The sequence below is a fragment of the Grammomys surdaster genome, unplaced genomic scaffold (assembly GCF_004785775.1).
Source record: "Grammomys surdaster isolate TR1022 unplaced genomic scaffold, NIH_TR_1.0 149, whole genome shotgun sequence".
In the NCBI taxonomy this organism is placed as follows: Eukaryota; Metazoa; Chordata; class Mammalia; order Rodentia; family Muridae; genus Grammomys; species Grammomys surdaster.
In genome coordinates this window covers 3,082,713-3,106,859 of record NW_021604607.1, presented here as the reverse complement: position 1 = coordinate 3,106,859, position 24,147 = coordinate 3,082,713, and the positions used below count along the sequence as shown (strand labels likewise).

The following is a 24,147-nucleotide window of genomic DNA, read 5'->3' as shown; positions in this document are numbered from 1 at the left end:
CTTATAAATAATTGTAAATCTGAGAGAAGAAGAATCTATTTTCTTCTCTAGCAAAATATTTAAAGTATTTTGTATAGGTTAACACTACAATTTAAGGTTTCTTTAACAATTAATCTTCACTCAAGCTATTGACAAAATGTCTCAGCTCCAAACAAAACAAAACAAAACAAAACAAAACAAAACAAAACAAAACAAAACAAAACAAAACTCAGCTTTCAATGAATAGAACTGAGCACTGACAGTAGCCTAGACTTTTAAGTACTTTCTAGATCAAGAAAACACTCATCTATTTGTAAGCTTGATTCAAGGTCAATGTGAACAGAGTTTGTAGCAATGTTTTATTTTATTCAAAGAAGCAAGACTTGCATTTAGTTCAGATATCTGACTAAGAGCCACTGTTTACAGCTTCATTTGTACACTAAGCTCTTACATCTTTTAGAAGAGAATAACATAATAGTAAGTAAGGATTTGAGTACACAAAGACTTACATATAATTTTTTCAAGTGCTGTATGTTTGCTTCAGTGTGCGAAGCTTTAAATGAAGCTGAAGGACACTCATATAAAAGCCACTTTTGTCAAAGCCTTTCCTAACTCAGATGTATTCTCTTATGATGTACATGTGATTGACAAGCCAACTTTGGTGGAATGTACAAGAACTGTTTGGACTTTGTGGTTTTCTTAAATGAAATGAGTAAGCAAATGTGTTGTCTTAATAGGAAATAAAGTATGTTAGGCCTATTTGAGCTGCTTCAGTGTGCCAAAGATGCTGTTAATTTTGGTGTTCCTAAATTACTAATCTGGAATAAGAGGTTGAATGTATTTTGAAAACTTAAACCTGTTGTAGCTGAACATGTTTAACTAGTTAATAAGAAACATCAAAAAGACCAAACCCTGAGGTCAAGGGTCATTTTCTCTTTTTTTGTAAAGCGATTATATGCTGTTTAAATTGGTTATTCGGGTCTGTCTATAACATAAGTATAATAACCTAGCTCAAATGCAGATTTCTAATTTTCAATTAACATAGGAATAATTTTGTTTGCTAAAATAAAATAAATGAATGAATGACAAATCTGAAACATGAAATGTTCTAGGTAGAATTTTTTAAAATTCCAAATTTCAAAAAATCATGTGGCAACTGTATAGCTCAAGCTTTAAGTATTAACTTTTAACCTTTGACCTTACAGATTTTAACCAATGAAATGTCTCTTTAAACTTTAAAGGAAACAATGATAACGAGCGCCTGGCGATTGCTAGACAGCGAATTCCATATCGACTTGGTCGAGTAGTTGATGAATGGCTACTCGACAAAGGTAAAAACATTGATTAAAACTTCAAATAAAAAATAATTTGAACATAACCAAGTAGTACTTCATTGTAACACTAATAAACATAAAAAATAAATTTTCCGTAAAACTAAATTAAAAACAAATTTAAAACAGTAAAATGTAGATAGCAATATTTGCATACCTTGTATAATAATTTCTATACATTTTTAGAAGTACCAACGGTTTAATAATCTTACCCAGTTAACTTAAGGTTAAAGGGACTGTTAAATATAATCCACTAACTCAATCTATGAAGGTACGCAGAGCAAGCATTAACCAAAAATGATAAATCGTTTATAGATTATATCCATGATCCAGCCTCTAAATTATTAACTAAAATATATGTAGTTCGGATATCTTTATCATGGTCCTGAAAAAAAAAATCTGTGTTTAAACTCTAGGAATCTTAAATAGTGGGCAATATGGATTGCCAATCAAAATGAAGTCCCTTTAACGTTTGCAAGCTTCTGAGAACATCTGGGAACAAACCCTGATTAAAACTGAAGTTAAAGTTGTGTGCATGCTTTATGAGCAGAGGGAGCTGTGCTCATCCTGGAGTCTCCATCTGATGAGAGTGCTACTGTTTCTGGGATTGTTTGGTGGAAATGTGCCATGATTTCTCCATTGGTTTGTGTATCATTTCCGAAGCCGCTTTTTACATTTGAAGCTACTTTTTTTTTTCATTTTATTTTGTTCTGTTTTGATGGACTTGCTGAAAGCCAATCAGAAAAATATTTTTGAAACATCTTTCTTTTCTCTGACAAGCTCAGTGTAAACCATTCATTTCCTTTCAGTGTGATTGCCGGAAAATAGAGTAATTGAAGTAACAATGGATTATTGCCTTCCAAAATATAAACATTTCTAAAGAATAGCATGTATAGTTGTATGAGCATTACGTGAATTATGACATTTTTGCAATAAAATTTAAAATTAGACATTAGCTCCTACATATTAGTTTATTTCAGAGGTTATTTTAGGATAACAAATATTTGAAATGTTAGCTATGTCACACTTTTTAAATTTAGCAATTTAAATTCGAGAGACCAATAATAAGTTCTTGAGGCAAAGGAAAATGGGATCCACTAAAAACTGATTTGTAGTATATATGTTTGATTGGTCTTTTAGCAAAAGCACTACATTTATAATACGTTGATAATTTATAAGTACTTGCCAGTAATTGTGCATTTCATGGACACCTCATTCCTAAGCAATGAATTATGAGTCAAATGCCTCTCTTATAGTTTATTGCTCTCATTATCCACCCCATGAAAAATCTGTTTTATCATCCTTTGTAGAATGTAGAGTTCACAATCAACATTTTTGCATGTATGTAATATTATTTTTACAGGGCGTCAGCTCACAATCTTCAATAGCCAAGCAACCATAATTATTGGCGGGAAAGAGCAGGGCCAGCCCTTCCAGGGTCAGCTCTCTGGGCTTTACTACAATGGCTTGAAAGTTCTGAATATGGCAGCAGAAAACGATGCCAACATCGCCATAGTGGGGAATGTGAGGCTGGTCGGTGAAGTGCCTTCCTCTATGACAACAGAGTCGACAGCCACTGCCATGCAGTCTGAGATGTCCACCTCAATCATGGAGACCACCACAACCCTGGCTACCAGCACAGCTAGAAGAGGAAAGCCCCCAACAAAGGAACCCATCAGCCAGGTGAGCACATGCATGCCAGCCTTTTCTTTTGGATTTGTGATCACAAAAGTGGGCTTTTCTACGTGTGAGTCTTTTCTAAGCTGAATTTTGTTTCTGATCTCATGTGTTCATCTTTCTTGGAAATTTTGTACGCATTCCATCTTGTATGAATATGTGACGTGAGTATGTTGCTGATGGGAAGTTGCAGACCAAAAATAAGAAGGAAAGAAGAAAGAAAGAAAGAAAGAAAGAAAGAAAGAAAGAAAGAAAGAAAGGAAGGAAGGAAGGAAGGAAGGAAGGAAGGAAGGAAGGAAGAAAGAAAGAAAGAAAGAAAGAAAGAAAGAAAGAAAGAAAGAGAAGGAAGGAAGGAAGGAAGGAAGGAAGGAAGGAAGGAAGGAAGGAAGGAAGGAAGGAAGGAAAGATCAAGCTATGTGTTGGTTTGTTAGAGGCAAGCTTGATTTGATCACCTTGGTTTCCTGGTAGGTGAAGATTTGCTAATTATGCAAAAACATTTAAGGTTAGTAAGCAAGGAAAATACTAGCATATTTGAAAGTTTTGTGTTTAAGCATAGCAATTCATCAAGATAAAAGAGTTTAAGTTTTGTGGTGAACGATGGGCCTATTTTCTATTGATGAAAAAATGTTGATTGGGTTGTCTGATGGTGAAGATGGAAAGTATACTACTTAAAGTGTCTTGAGTGAATATATTTTGTATGATATGTAATTAATCACAGTTACATATAATTCACTTTAATGAGCTTATTATTAAATTTTATATAGAATTTGAAAAATACAATTTAGTTGGCATTGGTATAGTTTGGAAGTTTATAAATCTAGTGGTGAAATATTTATTGATTGCATAGATGATGCTCTAGCCCATTAGTGATTGGCCATACATCAGAAAAAAGTGAAGAAGACTAATTAAATTTTATTGCTGCTGTTGAGATGCTATTAAATGATTTGAGGTCCTTATTGATATTTGAAGGCATGTTATGTAATCACTTGTTAATTCTTACAGAATGTTTATTTTTCTTGGTTCAAGACTGGTGGTTTCATTTTTCTTTCAGTAGTGAAAATCTTCAGTAGGCACCACATAAAGATTTGTCAAATAGGTGATCCTTACTTATCTAGGAAACTGTATTTCAAACGAATAAACAAATGACAGCAAACATTTTAAATCTGCTTTTGGGTCAGTTATTTGAAACAGATTATCAGATTTGGAATGAAAACTTTAGGAAGCAACTTCTGTTTGTGTCAGTATTCTATCATTTCAGTAAGATATATTTCAGAGTAAAATAAAAAATATGTTCTGATCTTTACTTTGAATAAGATGGAATGATAGAAAATGAACAACCAAAGAAAAAAATAAGCACTTAACCTGGTGAAGAAGAAAATTGATCAAATATTGAAATAAAATTTATAAATGTGGTAGAGTGCTATACTGTATATTTTATAATAATATTCACCCATTTCTTATATCTCATTTGGGTTTTCTTTTTCATTTGCATCTGGCCAATAGGTAAAATGGGCTATTTCATAGGACACACCCTAATACACATTTATGGACTATTGATAACTGCCTACATGGACAGACTGTTTTATGGGAATAAGTACATAAGCATAAGCCCTTACTCTCATGACATTAATTTTTGTAGGAATATTTACTAGGAAGAGCATCATTTTGTTGGTTGTCTGTTCAACATTCAGATTTATGCTATTATTGATAATATAGCACTTAGCTCCTTCAATAAAGACTTGTGACCTTAGACAGATTAATGCTTGCTCATGCTGTTAGATAGTCTTTAGTGTATATTTCATTAGGAACTTCATGCTGTTCCGCTGATAAGCATCAACTTGGCAATGTAAATCTGAAAGAGGAAAATTTAAGTGTAAAATAATTTGTGTAATATTCCCTTTACATAAAGTTGTTCCAAAAAGAATATTCAAGTATATTATTCAGAGTTGGAAATGTTTCTCTAAAGACAATTTGAGGTAGTTCAGCATTTTTCTTAATAAGCCTGTAACATTGTTAATTAAATAAGTAGCCAAAATTTCTAGAAATACTTGAATGAGTTTAAAAAGAAAAAATAATGGTGATCATTATTATAATATAATTTATGAATTAATGTCTGCTGTGTATATAACAAAAATTATATGTGCAAGTAACTCTTTGTTTTAAAAAAATCAAATATAAATGTACTCAGGAACATTTTAGAATATTAATTAATACGAAGAGAAAATAGTTACATGCTTGTTAATTACCAATGAAAAGCATTTCTCAAACTTATTGCAAGTTCAGCAGCAGTAGTGGTTTACAGAAATAAAGAGTCCAATCAATTAATGATTATTTGATTCATTTTAGGAGATATTGATTTAAATTGAGGAGTAATGTGTTCTTGTACAAGTGGATATGTTAAATCTTTACAATTTTCACTGATCAATAACAACAATGAAATAATGAAATAATTTGAATTTATTCAGCTTTTAATGATATTCAGGTGGAGCAACAATGTGTTAAATTTAGAAATAATTTTTAAAATGCTTTTATAGTCACTTTTATAGTCACACATATAATGTATGATTTAAGTTGACAATTTAGCATATACTATAAAGAAAGGAAAATACTATGAAATAATACAAATTATATTTCATAATTTGATAATTTATATCAAATTTTTATTTCTATATTTAATATTTTAATTTTACTTTAATACAAAGGCATGACAGATAGATCTCGGGATAGATAGATAGATAGATAGATAATTAAAAATAATATGTAAATGATAACTAGGTATAGATTAGATAGAGATAGAGAGATGGGTGGATAGATAGATACATAGAGATATAAATGAATAGATATTCAATATTTTCTTGATTACAATCACATAAGTATAAAAATTTAATAATGAGTATTACAAATTCTATCTCTGAAAACTTTATCTACTTTTAAAATGTCAGGTTTAAACATCTGTCCTTAAACTTTCTCCGTAGTGACTGCATATGCCTGCTTTTATCAAATTCCTCACTAAATTGTGTACCAAAAGGGTTATTTAATTTTTCTAAATCTACATTGTACTTTATTTTCAATTCAACTATATTTTCCTCAGTAATAGCACTGAGCCACTTATGTGACAATGACAATGTACCTAATAGTATGGCATCTTTTAGAAATGTGGAAACAGATTTTTGGTCCACCAGGATTAAACTGAATTCATTTCAAATAGGTGAACTGACAGGGATTCAGCTATCCTGCAGAGCAAGGACTGGGTAAAAAATGTATTTTAGGTTGCAAGGTCAGTGAATACTGGAGTGTTCAGGTACCATCTGCAAAACTCTATCTATATCCCCACTTAAAAGTGAATACTATACGCTTTAAGAGATGAAAAGAAGAAGAATACTTCCTTCTGAGTGATGATTGGTTTTTATACTGGCCTCTTAACCTTCATGATTTAGAATAATGCAAAAACTAGAAATGACTAGTAAGATGAAATGGCTTTATTAAAACAACATTGAATATGACAATGTTTTCATGGGTTGCATAACATTTATATATCTTGGTTTGCTAGCATAATTAAATCAAAAGATCTCCATAAGACTTATTTACTTCCTTTAAGGCTATTCCCACAATGAAAAATATCGGCACAATTCGTTCTTAGGATGTAAAGAGCTATTTGGTGTTGGATACTGTTGTGCAAAAATTTTATCTGCTAAGTACTTTGTGCTATTCTGAATTCCTTCTGCATGGATCTTTAGGTAAACCACTGAAAAGGAGAGCATCAAATAATCTTAACACTTTTCTATTGTTTTTAAATGAAACTTATTTATTTATTGCTAATGGGCTGTTTGTTTTCAGATCAATATGATGATTTCCCCCAGACCTAGAATATTACTTGTAGCATAGCATTAATATTTTCTGTTCTTCCCTTCAATATTATTCTGCATACTATATATCAACTAGATAATTGTGAACCTTAGTAATTTTTTCTTACAGAAATATAGGACCAGAATATCAAATCAGAAACTGGGTTTTACTCTCAACACAAGCAGTGTCCTGTGTCCACAGTGCCCTGTGATGATAGACTAGTTAGCTTTCCTGCATGTTGTCATCGTTGCCTCTCTGTAATAAGTGAGTCACTGGGACTCTTTGGAGCTCATCTCAGATTTTATTTTTAATTGACTCTAGTCTCCATGTTCTTAATTAGTTTATTTTCTCATTATTTAACAAAGCATAGATTTTACCCCATTTTTTTTGATAGGATGGCCACACATCCCACAAGTCTCTAAGAGTGCCTGTATATACACATTACTTTGATATAATTGGCGAGAATCTCTCTTTTTGAGTCTCAGAAACATTTTTCTCAGTATATAAAATTTACTGTTCTGTGTTCCAATTTTACATACATAAAACAATCTTGCAAGAGAATAATACTTCCTAAAAATAATAAATATTGTATTTCATTCAGCATATATGTAGCTGAAGCTTGTTGTAGCATCTTGCCTTGGTCTTTAGAATCAACAACTTTTCATCATTTTATTGCAAAAGAATCTTGAGAAACTATGAAAAGCAATGCTTCGAGAGATTCTGAGTTTTGACATAGTGGTTTTGTTTTTATTGAATGGATGTATTACAAACAATTGGAAAATTATTATAGAAACAATCACTCAGTGTAGACAGGGTGTCTAGGCGGCTCTCTCATTCAATATAGACAGGGTGTCTTGAGGGCTTTCTCAATCACTGTAGACAGAGTGCTTGGGGGGCACTCTCAGGATCTAAGGTCAGTTTTTTCAGGTAAAGTCAGTACACTTCTTCAAGAAAGGTACTATTGAGTTACAAGCCTTAGAGATAGGTTGTATGTCACACCTGTCACTGATACTTGGCACTCATTCAAGTTCTTATTTAAAAAAAAATTAGTGTTCAAGTGAGAAGAAAGGTTTAATGTTTTCATTAATGGTATTGCTTCCTTGACACTTTTGAGCTACTCATGAAAAGTGAAAACTATTTGTTTTAAAAATATAAGCAGATTATATGCATATTTCTATGAAAAATATTTGGAGTTAATAAAATACATTTTGTAACTCTAAAGAAAAATTTATTTTTATTAAAAGTATTAATTAACCTTTACTCTGGCTTCATTATTTAAGAAACAATAGTGTTACTTATAATTATATATGTTCTCAATAACCACTTTGAATTTTTAGACTGTTGGTTACATGAATAATTAACTTTATTTCCTAACTCAGTCATTCTGCTGAATTCCTTTAAATTAGTGCATAATTTTACAGCAAGCTTTAAAGCATGCTAGAAGAAAAACACTTGAATGGAGATTTTAAGAATATACTAAGGCACATTCTCTGAAGCTAATGGTGCCTGGTGAGCAGAGTATGAATCACTTCAATTTTAATTGTGGGAAAACAGGAGTTATTCAAAAGGTATTTTTCTCTTCCTTCCTGACAAGCCAAAGTAGCAAAGATGTACATTTTTGTTTGTTTGTTTGTTTTTAAAAGACTACTATGTATAGTGTATATCCTTTGAGGTCTGGATGTTTGAATGGATAAGTGCTTTCCTGGCATTTGTAAACCTGGTCTTGAGATGTCTTCTGACAAACCTGAACCTATACAAAACACACATTCATTCATCAGCTGACTAAGTCAACATAAAACATTTCCACAGCAGTTACTCCAGGCCAGATAATATTCTAGTCATTGGAAATACAGCACTGTATAAAATTAGACTTTCTTGACTAAATCTTATATTGTAGTAGAGGAAAGTATATAGCAAAATAACAACAAAATAAAATGAATATTCCTTGAAGGATGACAGATGTCACATGCGAAAATTCTTAGAGTACTGGGTGTCTATGGATGACAAAACCAAAAATGAATTTTTTTGAATAAATGAACTTAGACAATTTTCAATAAAGGCATCAGTTATTAAAGAACACTTGCATGTTACTGTTCAGACATATCCTGAGATCCAGAACTTCACACCCTCTGTGGATTTGGGTAGTTACACTTAATTGCTCAGCAAGGCAACTAGAAGCCTGGGGAAGGAGCAAAATAAACACCAAAATATGCTCTATCTGCTCATAGACTGTGTCCTCCAACTTCTCAGCGTCCTAATTAAATTAGAAGTATAACCCAATCCTAGTATTTATCTGTGTCTGAGGATGAGGCAGAAGTTTTAAAGATGCAGCACTACACTATTCTTCCCAGCCAATGGGAAATGGAGACACATTGGAACTCCATAGCTCAGTGCATGGTGTCTTCTGCCTTAAAGGAAACTTATCTTTTGCCCTTATATATGGTCTCTGCTTATAATTCAATTTTATCCAACCCTTGGTTTATTGGTCTATCCATATCTATCTATCTGTCTGTCTGTCTGTCTGTCATCTATCTATTATCTATCTATTTTAGAAGAAGGTGCTGGGGATAAAGCACAACAGGCCAGGCAAAAACTCCATCACTGAACATCACTGTTTTTTAAAACATTCATTTCAGATAAACACATACAATTCATAAAGCATGATACTCAATTAAATTTTGATGCTATTTAAAGTGAATAATATTAGACATTTGTACTTATTCTAATAAATAAACAGCCAGGCTTGCCTCCCTTAATTTTTAATCATTTTTTTTTGTAAATTTTCACCCACATATAAAATTGTTGTTTTGAAAATGGAAATTAATTACATCATTTCCTTCACTAACCCATACAAGCATATAAAAGGCAGATCCCTGACACATCTATAGCCTGCTTCTTATTTGCATCCTGAATGGCATTTCTATTTTCTGTTGAGATCCTACTTGTAGTGACCTCCAGAAGTCATGCCATCTACCAATAACTTTTCTTCACAACTTTTCCTGACTTTCTCCTCTAGACTCATTGAGATTTCTTTTTCTGCACTCCTTATGGATAAGTTTCTGAGACTCATCATTCTATTTCTTGAGTTGATAAATCATGGTCTTTTACTCCCTTGTCTTCATTCTCGATGAACTGCTTTGAATGACTAAGTCAATGAATCAACTAGCAATTCTCTCATTCAACGTTTATAATCAAACAATTTTTCTTAGAATAAATATGAAATACACACTATGTTTCCTTGAACAATATCAACTTTTAAACCTATATATTATTTCATTAATTTTATTTCCTTTTTACTTAACAGTAACACATTAAAAGCAATGAAATATTTTATATATATTTATATGGTGCTAAAAGATAATGCCATTTTCTAACTACTGTGATACAAATGCAAAAAAGGAGACCCAGGGTCCTTAAAGACTTAAATTTCCCAGCAAGCTACATACTTTGAATTTTTTTTTTCATGACATACAACACTGAGCTAAATTATTCCTCTGACCCCTTCTCTAGAAGTTTGTAATTCTTGAGTTCTGTGACACAGTTTCAGATGAGTATATTTTGATAGTCAATGGTTGTCTTCAACATCGTGCTAATTTCATGTGTTTAAACAGTTCTGTAGTTTCTACAAACCTGTTTTATGCAGCTCATCAGTCCTTGCAGAATACTCGATAAATATCACATGCCTGTGTTAGAGATTTGGAAGTATAACTATTAGAAATGAGAGCAGTTTGTCTACGATCACACCAAGGAAATCTCTGAGCCCTGACTATAGTGCGGCCATAGATAGTGTTGCATCACTCCCAGTTGTAGGTCTTCATTGCTTATCAATATAACTCATGCTCTACTTGAAGGAAGGGTTCACAAAACACTACCTGTAACTTCAAACCTATTGGAAGTTGATAATATCTGGGAATGAAAGTCATACCCCTGATAGGTTGTCTGTACTCTAGTGGGTACCTTATACACATTCATGTATGTACATTGCTAATTAGATTCAATGGCTCTCAAAATACAGACAAAATTTTGGGAGATGTGTTTGGTGAACCCCGAGAAATGTTGGAATGATGAGGAGGAGACAAATTTGATCAAATAGATTGTGTACAAGAAGAAAAGTCTCAACAAATAAAATATGAAAAATTATGTCTCATGCTAGCCAACAAAAAGGGTCAGATGATGAGTCTCATGATTCAAGGTGTTTTTTTCATGGCTTGTGAATAACAGGGTAACATAGGCATCAAGGATTCCAGTTTTCTTTAATCAGTGCTAGATTGTCTTATATCAAACACTCCATGTTTCTTAACCTCACAACATTCTAACTTCTTGTATAGAGCTATAAAAGCTTATTGTGAAGACTGCATTGACTTGACATAAATAAGAACCATATCAAAAAGTACTTTTTAAAGCAAGTTTACTCCCAATAAATAGAATGTTCACATTATCTTAAATATAAAATAATTATAATATTTTGGTAAATTGCCTAGTACATGTTATTGCTACTGCCTAACAGTTATATTTGAAAAGTATTCCTCAGTAAAAAACAAGAAAAAACATTTGTATAAACTTGATAGTTTTCTTATTTTCAAAATTAATTGAATTTTACATCTTAATCAAGGAATTAAATATGTGGCATATGTAAAGCTAAATTTTCTTTGAATTGAAGTAGCATTGTTCCTCCAGGAATATGAGGAGGAAAGGTGGGGCATAGCAAAGGGTTGATAATGTTGCCTACTGTACTTAGTTACATGGTACTTTCAAGAGACACCCTGACTAAGGCAACATATAAAAAAATTAATTGGAGACTTGATTATAGCTTATAGAGGGAGAGTACATGACCATCATGGTGAGGAAAGTAACAGACAGGCAAGCATGGCCACAGAACAGTAGATGAGAGCTTACATCTTATCTATAAATCACAGACAGAGAGATCAAGAGGAATAGCAAGTGTTGGGGACAGGAGGAGCTGAGACTGAATATGGTTTGGGCTTTTGAAACCTCAAGGCACACTCCCAGTAATATATATCTCCTTCAACAAGAACACACCTCCACCAACAAGGCCATACCTTCTAATTCTTTACAAGCACTTCTACCAACTGCGAATGAAGCATTCAAATATATGAACCTATGTGCAGTCATTCTTATTCAAACTACCACAAAGAGAGTTGTCACTAGCAAGTAGTAGGAAAAAGGGTCCAACAATAATTATACAGCAATGTGGGGTCAGACAGTCTTACATGGTAAAATACTGACCACCAATGCCATACAGTCTGGTTAAATCTTCTCTACCTACCTGGCAGCCTCACATTACTAAGAACTAAGTATTCAGTAAGTGTCTGGTAACTGGTTCCTAGTTATTAACAGAAAAAAAATATCTAGTTAAGTACTGGATCTTGCACATATAGGTACAGTATATTCCTCCATAGCCTGTGTTGATTGGGGATCTAAAATATTAGTGACATAATCAGGTACAACAAACTTAAAATAATTCAACTTTGAGTGAATGAGATTGAGCTTATAGATCTTGACATAATTCTTTTTGATATTCTCTTAATCAGTACTAGAGTCATAAAATAAATTTACATGGAATTAACACATAGACATAAATTCAGTGAAAGAGGATTAAGCAGTTGGTATCTTCTCTAAGATATTTATTCTTTTATAGGACAAATCAACTTTTGATTAAATAAAAATTATACTTATAAATTAATGTCTTCATCTGATCACCACTATAAATAAATCTAAATAATTTTAACCCCTTCTCTTTGAATATATTTGTATTTTAATAGACTTTTTGATTTATTCCTTTCTTATACATAATCATCATAAAATGATAATTGTGTCTGTATATGTGCTAATAATGCTTTTATCATTTATTACATGTAAAGCAATTGAGCTTTGTTTAATATATTAATGTCAAAATTACCATATCAATTTCTATGATAGTTTCTGACATGTTGTTTTTCTAGAGCATATATTAGATCTTCTTATATTTTGATATCACTGGAAACTTGTGTGTGTATGTGTGTGTGTGTGTATGTGTGTGTGTGTGTATGTGTGTATGTGTGTGTCTGTGTGTGTGTATGTGTGTGTGTATATGTGTGTGTGTATGTGTGTGTATGTGTGTGTGTGTGTATGTGTGTGTATGTGTGTGTATGTGTGTGTGTGTGTGTATGTGTGTGTGTGTGTCTGTGTGTGTGTGTGTGTGTGAATTATTTGGCTTTAACTTCAAGAGGAGTGTTAGATAATTTACGTGTTTTATGAGGCATTAACCAAAATAAATTTCATTCTTCTTCATCATGGCTCTGTTTAAAATCTTAAATTCATAGGTATCCCTATTATATTAAGCAATAGAATTTAACAGCCTTTAGTCAGAAGGATAACTTACACAGCAAACCAGAAGCTATTCTTGGTGACTTATACCTGTTATTCAAACATTAGGAAAGCCAAGATGGGTTGTCAGTTTGAGCCTAGCCTGGGTGGAATACTGTCTGTCTTTCTGTCACTGTCTCTATTTCTCAAACTTTCTCTGTCATTCTCTCTCTCTCTCTCTCTCTCTCTCTCTCTCTCTCTCTCTCTCTCTCTCTCTCTCTCTCCCTCTCCCTCTCCCTCTCCCCCTCCCCCTCCCCCCTCTCTCTCTCTTTGTCTCTCTCTCTTTCTCTCTCTTTCCTTCCCTTTATCTCTCCATTCCCCCCTCTGTCTCTCTCTACCCCATGTATCTCTCAAAGAAAGAAGAAAAATACAAATATACATGTTTATATATTTTCCATCTTGTATTAGCCTATAAATCTATGCTATTATTACTTAAAATTTATAATAGCTGGATAACTTTTGTACACCCCAGGAATACAATCCTTTTACTAGGTATAAAAATGCTATTCTTAGTGAAATAGATTCTAAGTCAGAATCTTGTAACAGGAACCATTCCCCCTAGCTCTTGACTATTAGTGAGTACATACACATTAGAAAATGTTCTGTATCAACAATGGCAAAGCTTTAAAGTATCAGAGGTTTAGAGTCTAATAACAGCATCATTAATAAAATTGAAGCTTGGAGACAAATTTAACACAGGAAGATATTTTAGTCCCTTTGTAATAACAAGCATATTGGCCAATGCATTTCAATTATTGCACTTCACTAGAGTGTTGGCAATGTGCTAGACACAAACTTCACTGTAATTACCCACCTTCTCTCCTTGGTGTGCTTCAAATATATGCTTTATTTGTAAAAGGCATCTTCTAAAATAGATATCATCATTTTAGTTTGTACATGCACTAATGATGGTAGTGACAACCTCTTTTCCATCTTTTTAAAAGTTTTCTGATGTCGCAGGACATATGCATTTCTTGAGAGACATACGGATAGACCCAAATCATCATCTATACCATAACACAGTTTTGACCTGTTAGGTGTGGGCTCATCATTGTTCAATATTTATGCACAATAATGTGAGCCAAGAATAATTAACATTCAAAGTTATCATGAAAAGTTCTTTAGGATTATCAAATAACTTTGCAAAATTATTGCTCTTAGCATGGCATTGGCACATAGTAGACATTGAGGCTTTCTTTCATCAGTATCACTCTCTATAGTGTGCCATGGCACTTTTCTGTGTCTCCATCTTTCATTTTCTTCTCTCTACAATGTGATAAGTGCTACTTCAGGTCCCACACATAAACATGTGATGACTCTCAGTACTGAAGGAGAGAACTTTTGCTGAATTTTTCTCATACTAGCTTGAAGCTCATGATATAGTCAAGTGAACCATGTGAGGATTCCCATGGCTGTACATGCTACATAAGCTATTTCAACTTGAATATTCATTATTCTGCATTGAAAATTTTGTTCTCAAACACTCAAAGAAACAAGATATAATCTATCCTAATAACTTACATTTTTCTCTGTCTGCTAAGTAGGTATCAAAAAAGTGTGTAAATACATAGAAAGTGATGTTGTATTCTTGTGTCCATAATTCAAAAGGATTATAAACTTATTTGCAAGGAGAAAATATACATATTCTAGTTGAAGAGAATTTCTGAGGGCATTTAATAGTTTCTGAGAGATGAAAAGAATTCATTAAAATTTCTGACATATTCTGGTCTGGGGAGAGTACCTGCCAAGTATGCACCACAGAAAGCCTGGGGTTCTGTTCCCAGTACTGTATATAAGAGTAAGCACAATATGGTACACACCTGATATCTCAGCATCAAGGAGATGTAGGCAAGGGGATCATAAATCCTAGGTTGCTCTCAGCTCCTTAATGAGAATGAAACTACTCTGAGCTACATGAAACCCTGTCTCAAAAACAAACAAGCAGAGCAGTCTTACAAACCTTGTAATGACGTTGCCATGTGTGAGTTTACTAAGCATGCTATCAAGAGATGATAACCTCTTGATAACTTGAGAATGAATCAACATGGCACCTGGAACAGGACAGAAGACAAGGCTCTCTAGGGCAGCCCTGGACCAATTTGCTCTTCGTGAACTGAGGATTTTAGGCTGTGCAAACCACAAATGTTCACTGTCATTTCCATGAGTAATTACTTTCTTTGCATGATTGTTTGTTTGTTTGTTTAAAACAGTCACACTATTTTATTGTTTATTTACTCACTTATTTGAGATGCTGAGAATCTTGCTCTGTATCCCATGCCAGCCTCACACTTTCACAATTCCTATCTCAGATGCCCAAGTGCTAGGACTGCAGATGTGTGCCATCATACCCAGCTTCTCCCACAGATATTGTCTCAATATTGCTGTTTTTTATTCTCTGGATTAGTCTTCTTTTTTATTTATTTATTTATTTATTTATTTATCTTTTGTTTTTTTTTTAATTTTTTTATTGGATGTTTTATTTACATTTCATATGTTGTCCCCTTACCCCATCCCCCACCCACCCAGGAACCCCCAATCCCCTCACACCTCCTCCTTCTTCTTTGTGGATGTAACCTCTATCTACCCCCCCACTCCCACCTCCCCACCCTCAAAACTCCCACCCCCTGGGGCGTCCAGCCTTCATGAGGTCAAGGATCTCATCTTCCACCTGTGCCCAGCAGGGCCCTCCACTCTTATATATTCAGCTAAGGCCCTGGATCCCTCCATAAGTGCTCCCAGGCTGGTGGTTTAGACCCTGGGAGCTGTGGTTGGTTGGTATTGTTGCTCTCCTCATGGGGCCACAAATCCTTTCAGCTCCTTCAGTCTTCACTCTAACTCCTCCATTGAGAACCCCATGATCACTTCAATGGCTAGTTGTGAGCATCTGCCTCTGAATATGTCAGACTCTTGAAGATCTCTGAGGAGACATCCATATCAGGCTCTTATCAGTATGCACTTCCTGACTTCCACATCAGCACATGGGATGGATACTCAGGTGGAAAGGTCTTCAGACGGCCCCTCCTTCAGTTTTTGTCCCTCGCTTTGTCTCCATATTTGCTCCCTTGAGTATTTTGTTGCTCCTTCTAAGAAGGACCGAATCACCCCCACTTGGTCTTCATTCTTTATGGACTTCATGTGGCCTGTGAGTTGCATCTTGGGCATTTTAAGGTTCTGGGCTAATATCCAATAATCAGTGAGTGAATACCATGTGTGTTCTTTTGTGATTGGCTTACCTCACTCAGTATGATAATTTCTAGTTCCATCCATTTACCTAGGAACCTCTCAAATTCATTGTTTTTAATAGCTGAGTAATACTCCATTGTGTAAATATACCACATTTTTTTGATCCATTCCTCAGTTGAAGGACATCTGGGTTCTTTCCAGCTCCTGGCTATTATAAATAAGGCTGCTATGAACATAGTTGAGCATATGTCCTTATTATATGTTCGAGCACCTTCTGGGTATATGCCTAGGAGTGGTATAGCTGGATCCTCGGGTAATGCTATGTCCAATTTTCTGAGGAACCGCCACACTGATTTCCAAAGTGGTTGCACCATCTTGCAGTCCCACCAACAATGGAGGAGTGTTCCTCTTTCTCCACACCCTCGCCAGCATCTACTATCACCTGAGTTTTTAATCTTAGCCATTCTGACTGGTGTGAGATGGAATCTCAGGGTTGTTTTGATTTGCATTTCCCTGACGACTAAGGATGCCGAGCATTTCTTTAGGTGCTTCTCGGCCATTCGAGTTTCTTCTGTTGAAAATTCTTTGTTAAGCTCTATACCCCATTTTTTAATAGGGTAATTTGGTTGTCTGGAGTCTAATTTCTTGAGTTCTTTGTATATATTGGATATTAGCCCTCTATCAGATGAAGGATTGGTAAAGATCTTTTCCCAATTTGTTGGTTGTCGTTTTGTCCTATTGACAGTGTCCTTTGCCTTACAGAAACTTTGCAATTTTATGAAGTCCCATTTGTCAATTCTCGATCTTAGAGCATATGCCATTGGAGTTCTGTTCAGGAACTTTTCCCCTGTGCCCAAGTATTCGAGGCTTTTCCCCACCTTCTCTTCTATTAGTTTCAGTGTATCTGGTTTTATGTGGAGGTCCCTTATCCACTTAGATTTGAGCTTTGTACAAGGGGATAAGAATGGATCAATTTTCATTCTTCTACATGTTGTCCTCCAGTTGAACCAGCACCATTTGTTGAAAATGCTGTCCTTTTTCCACTGGACAGTTTTAGCTCCTTTGTCAAAGATCAAGTGACCATAGGAGTGTGGGTTCATTTCTGGGTCTTCAATTCTATTCCATTGATCTTCCTGCCTGTCTCTGTACCAATACCAGGTAGTTTTTATCACTATTGCTCTGTAGTACAGCTTGAGGTCAGGGATGGTGATTCCTCCCGAAGTTCTTTTATTGTTGAGAATAGTTTTCGCTATCCTAGGTTTTTTGTTATTCCATATGAATTTGAGAATTTCCTTTTCTAACTCTGTGAAGAATTGAGTTGGGATTTTAATGGGGATTGCATTGAATCTGTAGATTGCTTTTGGCAAGATGGCCATTTTTATTATATTAATCCTGCCAATCCATGAGCATGGGAGATCTTTCCATCTTCTGAGATCTTCTTCAATTTCTTTCTTCAGAGACTTGAAGTTCTTGTCATACAGGTCTTTCACTTGCTTGGTTAGATTCACACCAAGGTATTTTATATTATTTGCAACTATTGTGAAGGGTGTCATTTCCCTAATTTCTTTTTCAGTCTGTTTATCTTTCATGTAGAGGAAGGCTACTGATTTGTTTGAGCTGATTTTATAACCAGTCACTTTGCTGAAGTTGTTTATCAGGTTTAGGAGTTCTCTGGTGGAAGTTTGGGGGTCACTTAAGTATACTATCATATCATCTGCAAATAGCGATATTTTGACTTCTTCCTTTCCTATTTGTATCCCTTTGACTTCTTTTTGTTGTCTAATTGCTCTGGCTAAGACTTCCAGTACTATATTGAATAGGTAGGGGGAGAGTGGGCAGCCTTGTCTAGTCCCTGATCTTAGTGGGATTGCTTCAAGTTTCTCTCCATTTAGCTTGATGTTGGCTACTGGTTTGCTGTAAATTGCTTTTACTATGTTTAGGTAGGGGCCTTGAATTCCTGATCTTTCCAAGACTTTTATCATGAAGGGATGTTGAATTTTGTCAAATGCTTTCTCAGCATCTAGTGAGATAATCATATGGTTTTTTTCTTTAAGTTTGTTTATATAGTGGATTACATTGATGGATTTCCGAATATTGAACCATCCCTGCATTCCTGGGATAAAACCTACTTGATCATGATGGATGATTGTTTTGATGTGGTCTTGGATTCGGTTTACTAGAATTTTATTGAGTATTTTTGCATCGATGTTCATAAGGGAGATTGGTCTGAAGTTCTCTTTCTTTGTTGGGTCCTTGTGGGGTTTGGGAATGAGTGAAATTGTAGCTTCATAGAAAGAATTGGGTAGTGTTCCTTCTGTCTCTATTTTGTGGAATAGTTTGAAGAGAATTGGTATTAGGTCTTCCTTGAAGGTCTGATAGAATTCAGCACTAAAACCATCTGGTCCTGGGCTTTTTTTAGTGGGGAGACTTTTAATGACTGCTGCTATTTCCTGAGGGGTTATGGGACTATTTAGATGGTTTATCTGCTCCTGGTTTAATTTTGGTACCTGGTATCTGTCTAGGAAATTGTCCATTTCATCCAGGTTTTCCAGTTTTGTTGAGTATAGGCCTTTGTAGTAGGATCTGATGATTTTTTTAATTTCTTCCGTTTCTGTTGTTATGTCTCCCTTTTCAGTTCTGATTTTATTAATTTGGATACTCTCTCTGTGCCCTCTGGTTAATCTGGCTAACGGTTTATCTATCTTGTTGATTTTCTCAAAGAACCAACTCCTGGTTTTATTGATATTTTGTATTGTTCTTTCAGTTTCTATTTGGTTGATTTCTGCCCTGAGTTTGATTATTTCCTGCCTTCTACTCCTCCTGGGTGTATTTGCTTCTTTTTGTTCTAGGGCTTTTAGTTGTGCAGTCAACTTGTTAGTGTGTGCTCTTTCCAGTTTCTTTTTGTAGGCACTTAGAGCTATGAGTTTTCCTCTTAGCACTGCCTTCATGGAGTCCCACAAGTTTTGGTATGATGTGTCCTCATTTTCATTGAAATCTAAAAAGTCTTTAATTTCTTTCTTTATTTCTTCCTTGACCAAGTCATCATTGAGTATAGAGTTGTTCAGTTTCCATGTGCACATGGGTTTTCCATTGGTTTTGTCATTATTAAAGACCAGTCTTATTCCATGGTGATCTGATAAGAGGCAAGGGATTATTTCAATCTTTTTGTATCTGTAGAGGCTTGTTTTGTGACCAATTATATGGTCTATTTTGGAGAAGGTACCATGTGGTGCTGAGAAAAAGGTATATTCTTTTGTTTTAGGATGAAATGTTCTATAGATGTCTGTTAAGTCCATTCGGTTCATAACTTCTGTTAATGTCAAAGTGTCTCGGTTTAGTTTCTGTTTCCATGATCTGTCCATTGCTGAGAGTGGGGTGTTGAAATCCCCCACTATTATTGTGTGAGGTGTAATGTGTGTTTTGAGCTTTAGTAAAGTTTCTTTTATGTATGTAGGTGCCCTTGCATTTGGGGCATAGATGTTCAGAATTGAGAGTTCACCTTGGTAGCTTTTTCCTTTGATGAGTATGAAGTGTCCTTCCTTATCTTTTTTGATTAATTTTGATTGGAAGTCGATTTTATTTGATATTAGAATGGCTACTCCAGCTTGTTTCTTGGGACCATTGGCTTGGAAAATTGTTTTCCACCCTTTTATTCTGAGGTAGTGTCTGTCTTTGTCACTGAGGTGTGTTTCTTGTATGCAGCAAAATTCTGGGTCTTGTTTGTGTATCCAGTCTGCTAGTCTGCGTCTTTTTATTGGGGAATTGAGACCATTGATGTTAAGAGATATTAAGGAAAAATGATTGTGGCTTCCTGTTATTTTTGTTATTAGAGGTAAAGTTATGTTTGTATAGTTATCTTCTTTTGGGGTTGTTGGAAGATTACTTCCTTGCTTTTTCTAGGTTGTAGTTTCCCTCCTTGTGTTGGCGTTTTCCATCCATTATCCTTTGAAGTGCTGGGTTTGTGGGAAGATATTGTGCAAATTTGGTTTTGTCATGGAATATCTTGGTTTCACCATCTATATTGATTGAGAGTTTTGCTGGGTATAGTAATCTGGGCTGGCAATTGTGTTCTCTTAGGGTCTGTATGATGTCCGTCCAGGCTCTTCTGGCTTTTATAGTCTCTGGTGAGAAGTCTGGTGTAATTCTTATAGGTCTGCCTTTATATGTTACTTGACCTTTTTCCCTTACTGCTTTTAGTATTTTTTCTTTGTTTTGTGCATCTGATGTTTTGATTATTATGTGACGGGAGGTATTTCTTTTCTGGTCTAGTCTATTTGGTGTTCTGTAGGCTTCTTGTATGTTTATGGGCATCTTGTTCTTTAGGTTAGGGAAATTTTCCTCAATGATTTTGTTGAAGATATTTATTGGCCCTTTAAGTTGGGAATCTTCATTCTCATCTATACCTATTATCCTTAGGTTTGGTCTTCTCATTGTGTCCTGGATTTCCTGGATGTTTTGAGTTAGGAGTTTTTTGCTTTTTTCATTTTCTTTGACAACTGTGTCAATATTTTCCACCATATCTTCTGCATTTGAGATTCTCTCTTCTATCTCTTGTATTTGGTTGGTGATGCTTGTGTCTGTGACTCCTGATCTCTTTCTTAGGTTTTCTATCTCCATGGTTGTCTCCCTTTGAACTTTCTTTATTGTTTCTATTTCCAGTTTCAGATCCTGAATGTTTTTGTTTAATTCCTTCTTTGTGTTTTCTTGCATTTCTTTAAGGGATTTCTGTGATTCCTCTTTAAGGGCTTCTATCTGTTTACTTGTACTCTCCTGTATTTCTTTAAGGGAGTTACTTAATTCCTTCTTATAATCCTCTATCATCATCATGAGAAGTGATTTTAATTCTGAATCCTGCTTTTCAGGTGTGAAGGGGTGTTCAGGGCTTGCTATATTGGGAGAACTGGGCACTGATGATGCCAAGAAACTTTGGTTTCTGTTGCTTATGTTCTTGCGCTTGCCTTTCGCCATCTGGGTAACTCTAGTGGTACCTGCCCTCTCTGTGTAAGATTGGAATCTGTATTTCCAGTTATCTTGCTTATTGCAGAGCTCCTCAGAGTCCAGAGGTCTCTGTGGTCTTATGCCCCTAATCTCCCGGGTGGAAGAACTCCTGGGACTCAGGCCACCTCTTGGATCTGGTAATCCTTCTGTTCTGAGTGCAGTGGCTCCTCGGCTGCTCTGAGTGCAGTGGGTTCTCGATGACTCAGGATTCAGTTTCAGCTGCTCTGAGTGCAGTGGCTCCTAGATGACTCAGGATTCAGTTTCTCCACAGGACAGGAGCAGACCAACTCTGTGTCAGCTGCTCTGAGTGCAGTGGCTCCAGCTGTTCTGAGTGCAGTGGGTCCCTGATGACTCAGAATTCAGTTTCAGCTGCTCTGAGTGTAGTGGTTTCTCGATGACTCAGGATTCAGTTTCTCCACAGGACAGGAGCAGACCTACTCTGTGTCTGCTCCAGTCCCAGGGACCAGGCAGGGGCCGAAGGGAAGTGGAATTCCGGAGGGGCAGGGTTTGGGTAGCTGCTGTGCCCTAGATGTCCCTGGCTCCCAGATGTATTTCTGGGGCTTAGGGAGTGAGATGGAGTTCTTACCAGCTGCTCTGAGTGCTGTGGCTCCTGGATGACTCAGGATTCAGTTTCTCCACAGGACAGGAGCAGACCGACTCTGTGTCTGCTCCAGTCCAAGGGACCAGGCAGGGGCCGAAGGGAAGTGGATTTCCGGAGGGGCGGGGTTTGGGTAGCTGCTGTGCCCTGGATGTCCCTGGCTCCCAGATGTATCTCTGGGGCTTAGGGAGTGAGATGGAGTTCTTACCAGCTGCTCTGAGTGCAGTGGCTCCTGGATGACTCAGGATTCAGTTTCTCCACAGGACAGGAGCAGACCTACTCTGTGTCTGCTCCAGTCCCAGGGACCAGGCAGGGGCCGAAGGGAAGTGGAATTCCGGAGGGGCAGGGTTTGGGTAGCTGCTGTGCCCTGGATGTCCCTGGCTCCCAGATGTATCTCTGGGGCTTAGGGAGTGAGATGGAGTTCTTACCAGCTGCTCTGAGTGCAGTGGCTCCTGGATGACTCAGGATTCAGTTTCTCCACAGGACAAGAGCAGACCGACCTGGATTAGTCTTCTTATTTCTTCTTTGTGTGTGTGTGATTTTTTTTTACTGGATATTTTATTTACATTTCAGATGTTATCCTCTTACACCATTCACTCTGCCCCCCTTGCCACTCAGACACCCCCTATCCCATCGCCCCTCCTCAAGCTTCTCTGCGGATGTGCCTCTACCTACCCCCCAACTCCCACCTCCCCACCCTCGAATTCCCCCACAAATGGTGTCCAGCCTTCATGGGACCAAAGATTTCATTTCCCACCTATGCCCAACAGGGCCATCTTCTCTTACATATACAGATGGAGCCATGGATCCCTCCCTAAGTGCTCCCAGGCTGGTGGTTTAGACCCTAGGAGCGCTGGTTACTTGGTAGTGTTGCTCTCCTCATGGGACCACAAATACTTTCAGTTTTATCAGTCTTCACTCTAACTCCTCCATTGGGAACCCCTTGATCAGCTCAATGGTTAGCTGAGAGCATCCGCCTCTGAACATGTCAAATTCTGGCAGACCTCTAAGGACACAGGTATATCAGACTCCTGTCAGCATGCACTTCCTGACATCCACATGAGCGTCTACCTTTGGTGACTGCACATGAGATGGATACCCAGGTGGAACGGTCTCCAGATGGCCCCTCCTTTAGTTTCTGTCCCACACTTTGTCTCCAAATTTGCTCCCTTGAGTATTTTGTTGCTCTTTCTAAGAAGGACCGAAGCACCCCCACTTGGTCTTCCTTCTTCATAAGATTCATGTGGCCTATGAGTTGAATCTTGGGTGTTTCAAGCTTCTGAGCTAATATCCAATTATCAGTGAGTGAATACCATGTGTGTTCTTTTGTGATTGGGTTACCTCACACAGAATAATATTTTCTAGTTTCATCCATTTACTTAAGAATTTCTCGAATTCATTCTTTTTAATAGTGGACTAATACTCCATTGTGTAAATATAACATAATTTTTATCCATTCCTCTGTTGAAGGACATTTGGATTCTTTCCAGCTTCTGGCTATTATAAATAAGGCTGCTATGAACATAGTGGAACATATGTCCTTGTTATATGTTAGAGCATCTTCTGGGTATATGCCCAGGAGTGGTATAGCTGGGTCCTCAGGTAATGCTATGTTCATTTTTCTGAGGAACCACCAGACTGATTTCCAAAGTGGTTTCACCATCTTGCAATCCCACCAACAATGGAAGAGTGTTCCTCTTTCTTCACAGCCTTGCCAGCATCTACTATCCACTGAGTTTTTGATCTTAGCCATTCTGACTGGTGTGAGGTGGAATCTCAGGGTTGTTATGATTTGCATTTCCCTGATGACTAAGGATGCTGAACATTTCTTTAGGTGCTTCTCAGCCATTCGAGTTTCCTCAGTTGAGAATTCTTTGTTAAGCTCTATACCCCACTTTTTAATAGGGTTATTTGGTTGTCTGGAGTCTAATTTCTTGAGTTTTCTTCAGCTTTTATCACTATTGCTCTGTAGTACAGCTTGAGGTCAGGGATGGTGATTCCTCCAGAAGTTCTTTTATTGTTGAAAACAGGTTTTGCTATCCTGGGTTTTTTGTTATTCCAAATGAATTTGAGAATTTCCTTTTCTAACTCTTTGAAGAATATGATTGGGATTTTAATGGTGATTGCATTGAATCTGTAGATTGCTTTTGGCAAGATGGCCATTTTTAC

The 24,147-nt window shown here is 36.1% G+C and overlaps 1 protein-coding gene across 11 annotated transcripts in view; it reads left to right on the top strand.

Moving 5' to 3' along the window:
- Nrxn1 (neurexin 1) overlaps nucleotides 1-24,147 on the top strand; it is a 1,062,527-nt gene that overhangs the window by 914,441 nt on the left and 123,939 nt on the right. For all 11 annotated transcript variants that reach the window (XM_028765076.1, XM_028765071.1, XM_028765070.1 and 8 more), the window contains 2 exons: nucleotides 1,221-1,310; nucleotides 2,674-2,993. In XM_028765076.1, the coding sequence (XP_028620909.1) occupies nucleotides 1,221-1,310; nucleotides 2,674-2,993 (410 nt within the window). The remainder of the gene's footprint in view (nucleotides 1-1,220; nucleotides 1,311-2,673; nucleotides 2,994-24,147) is intronic.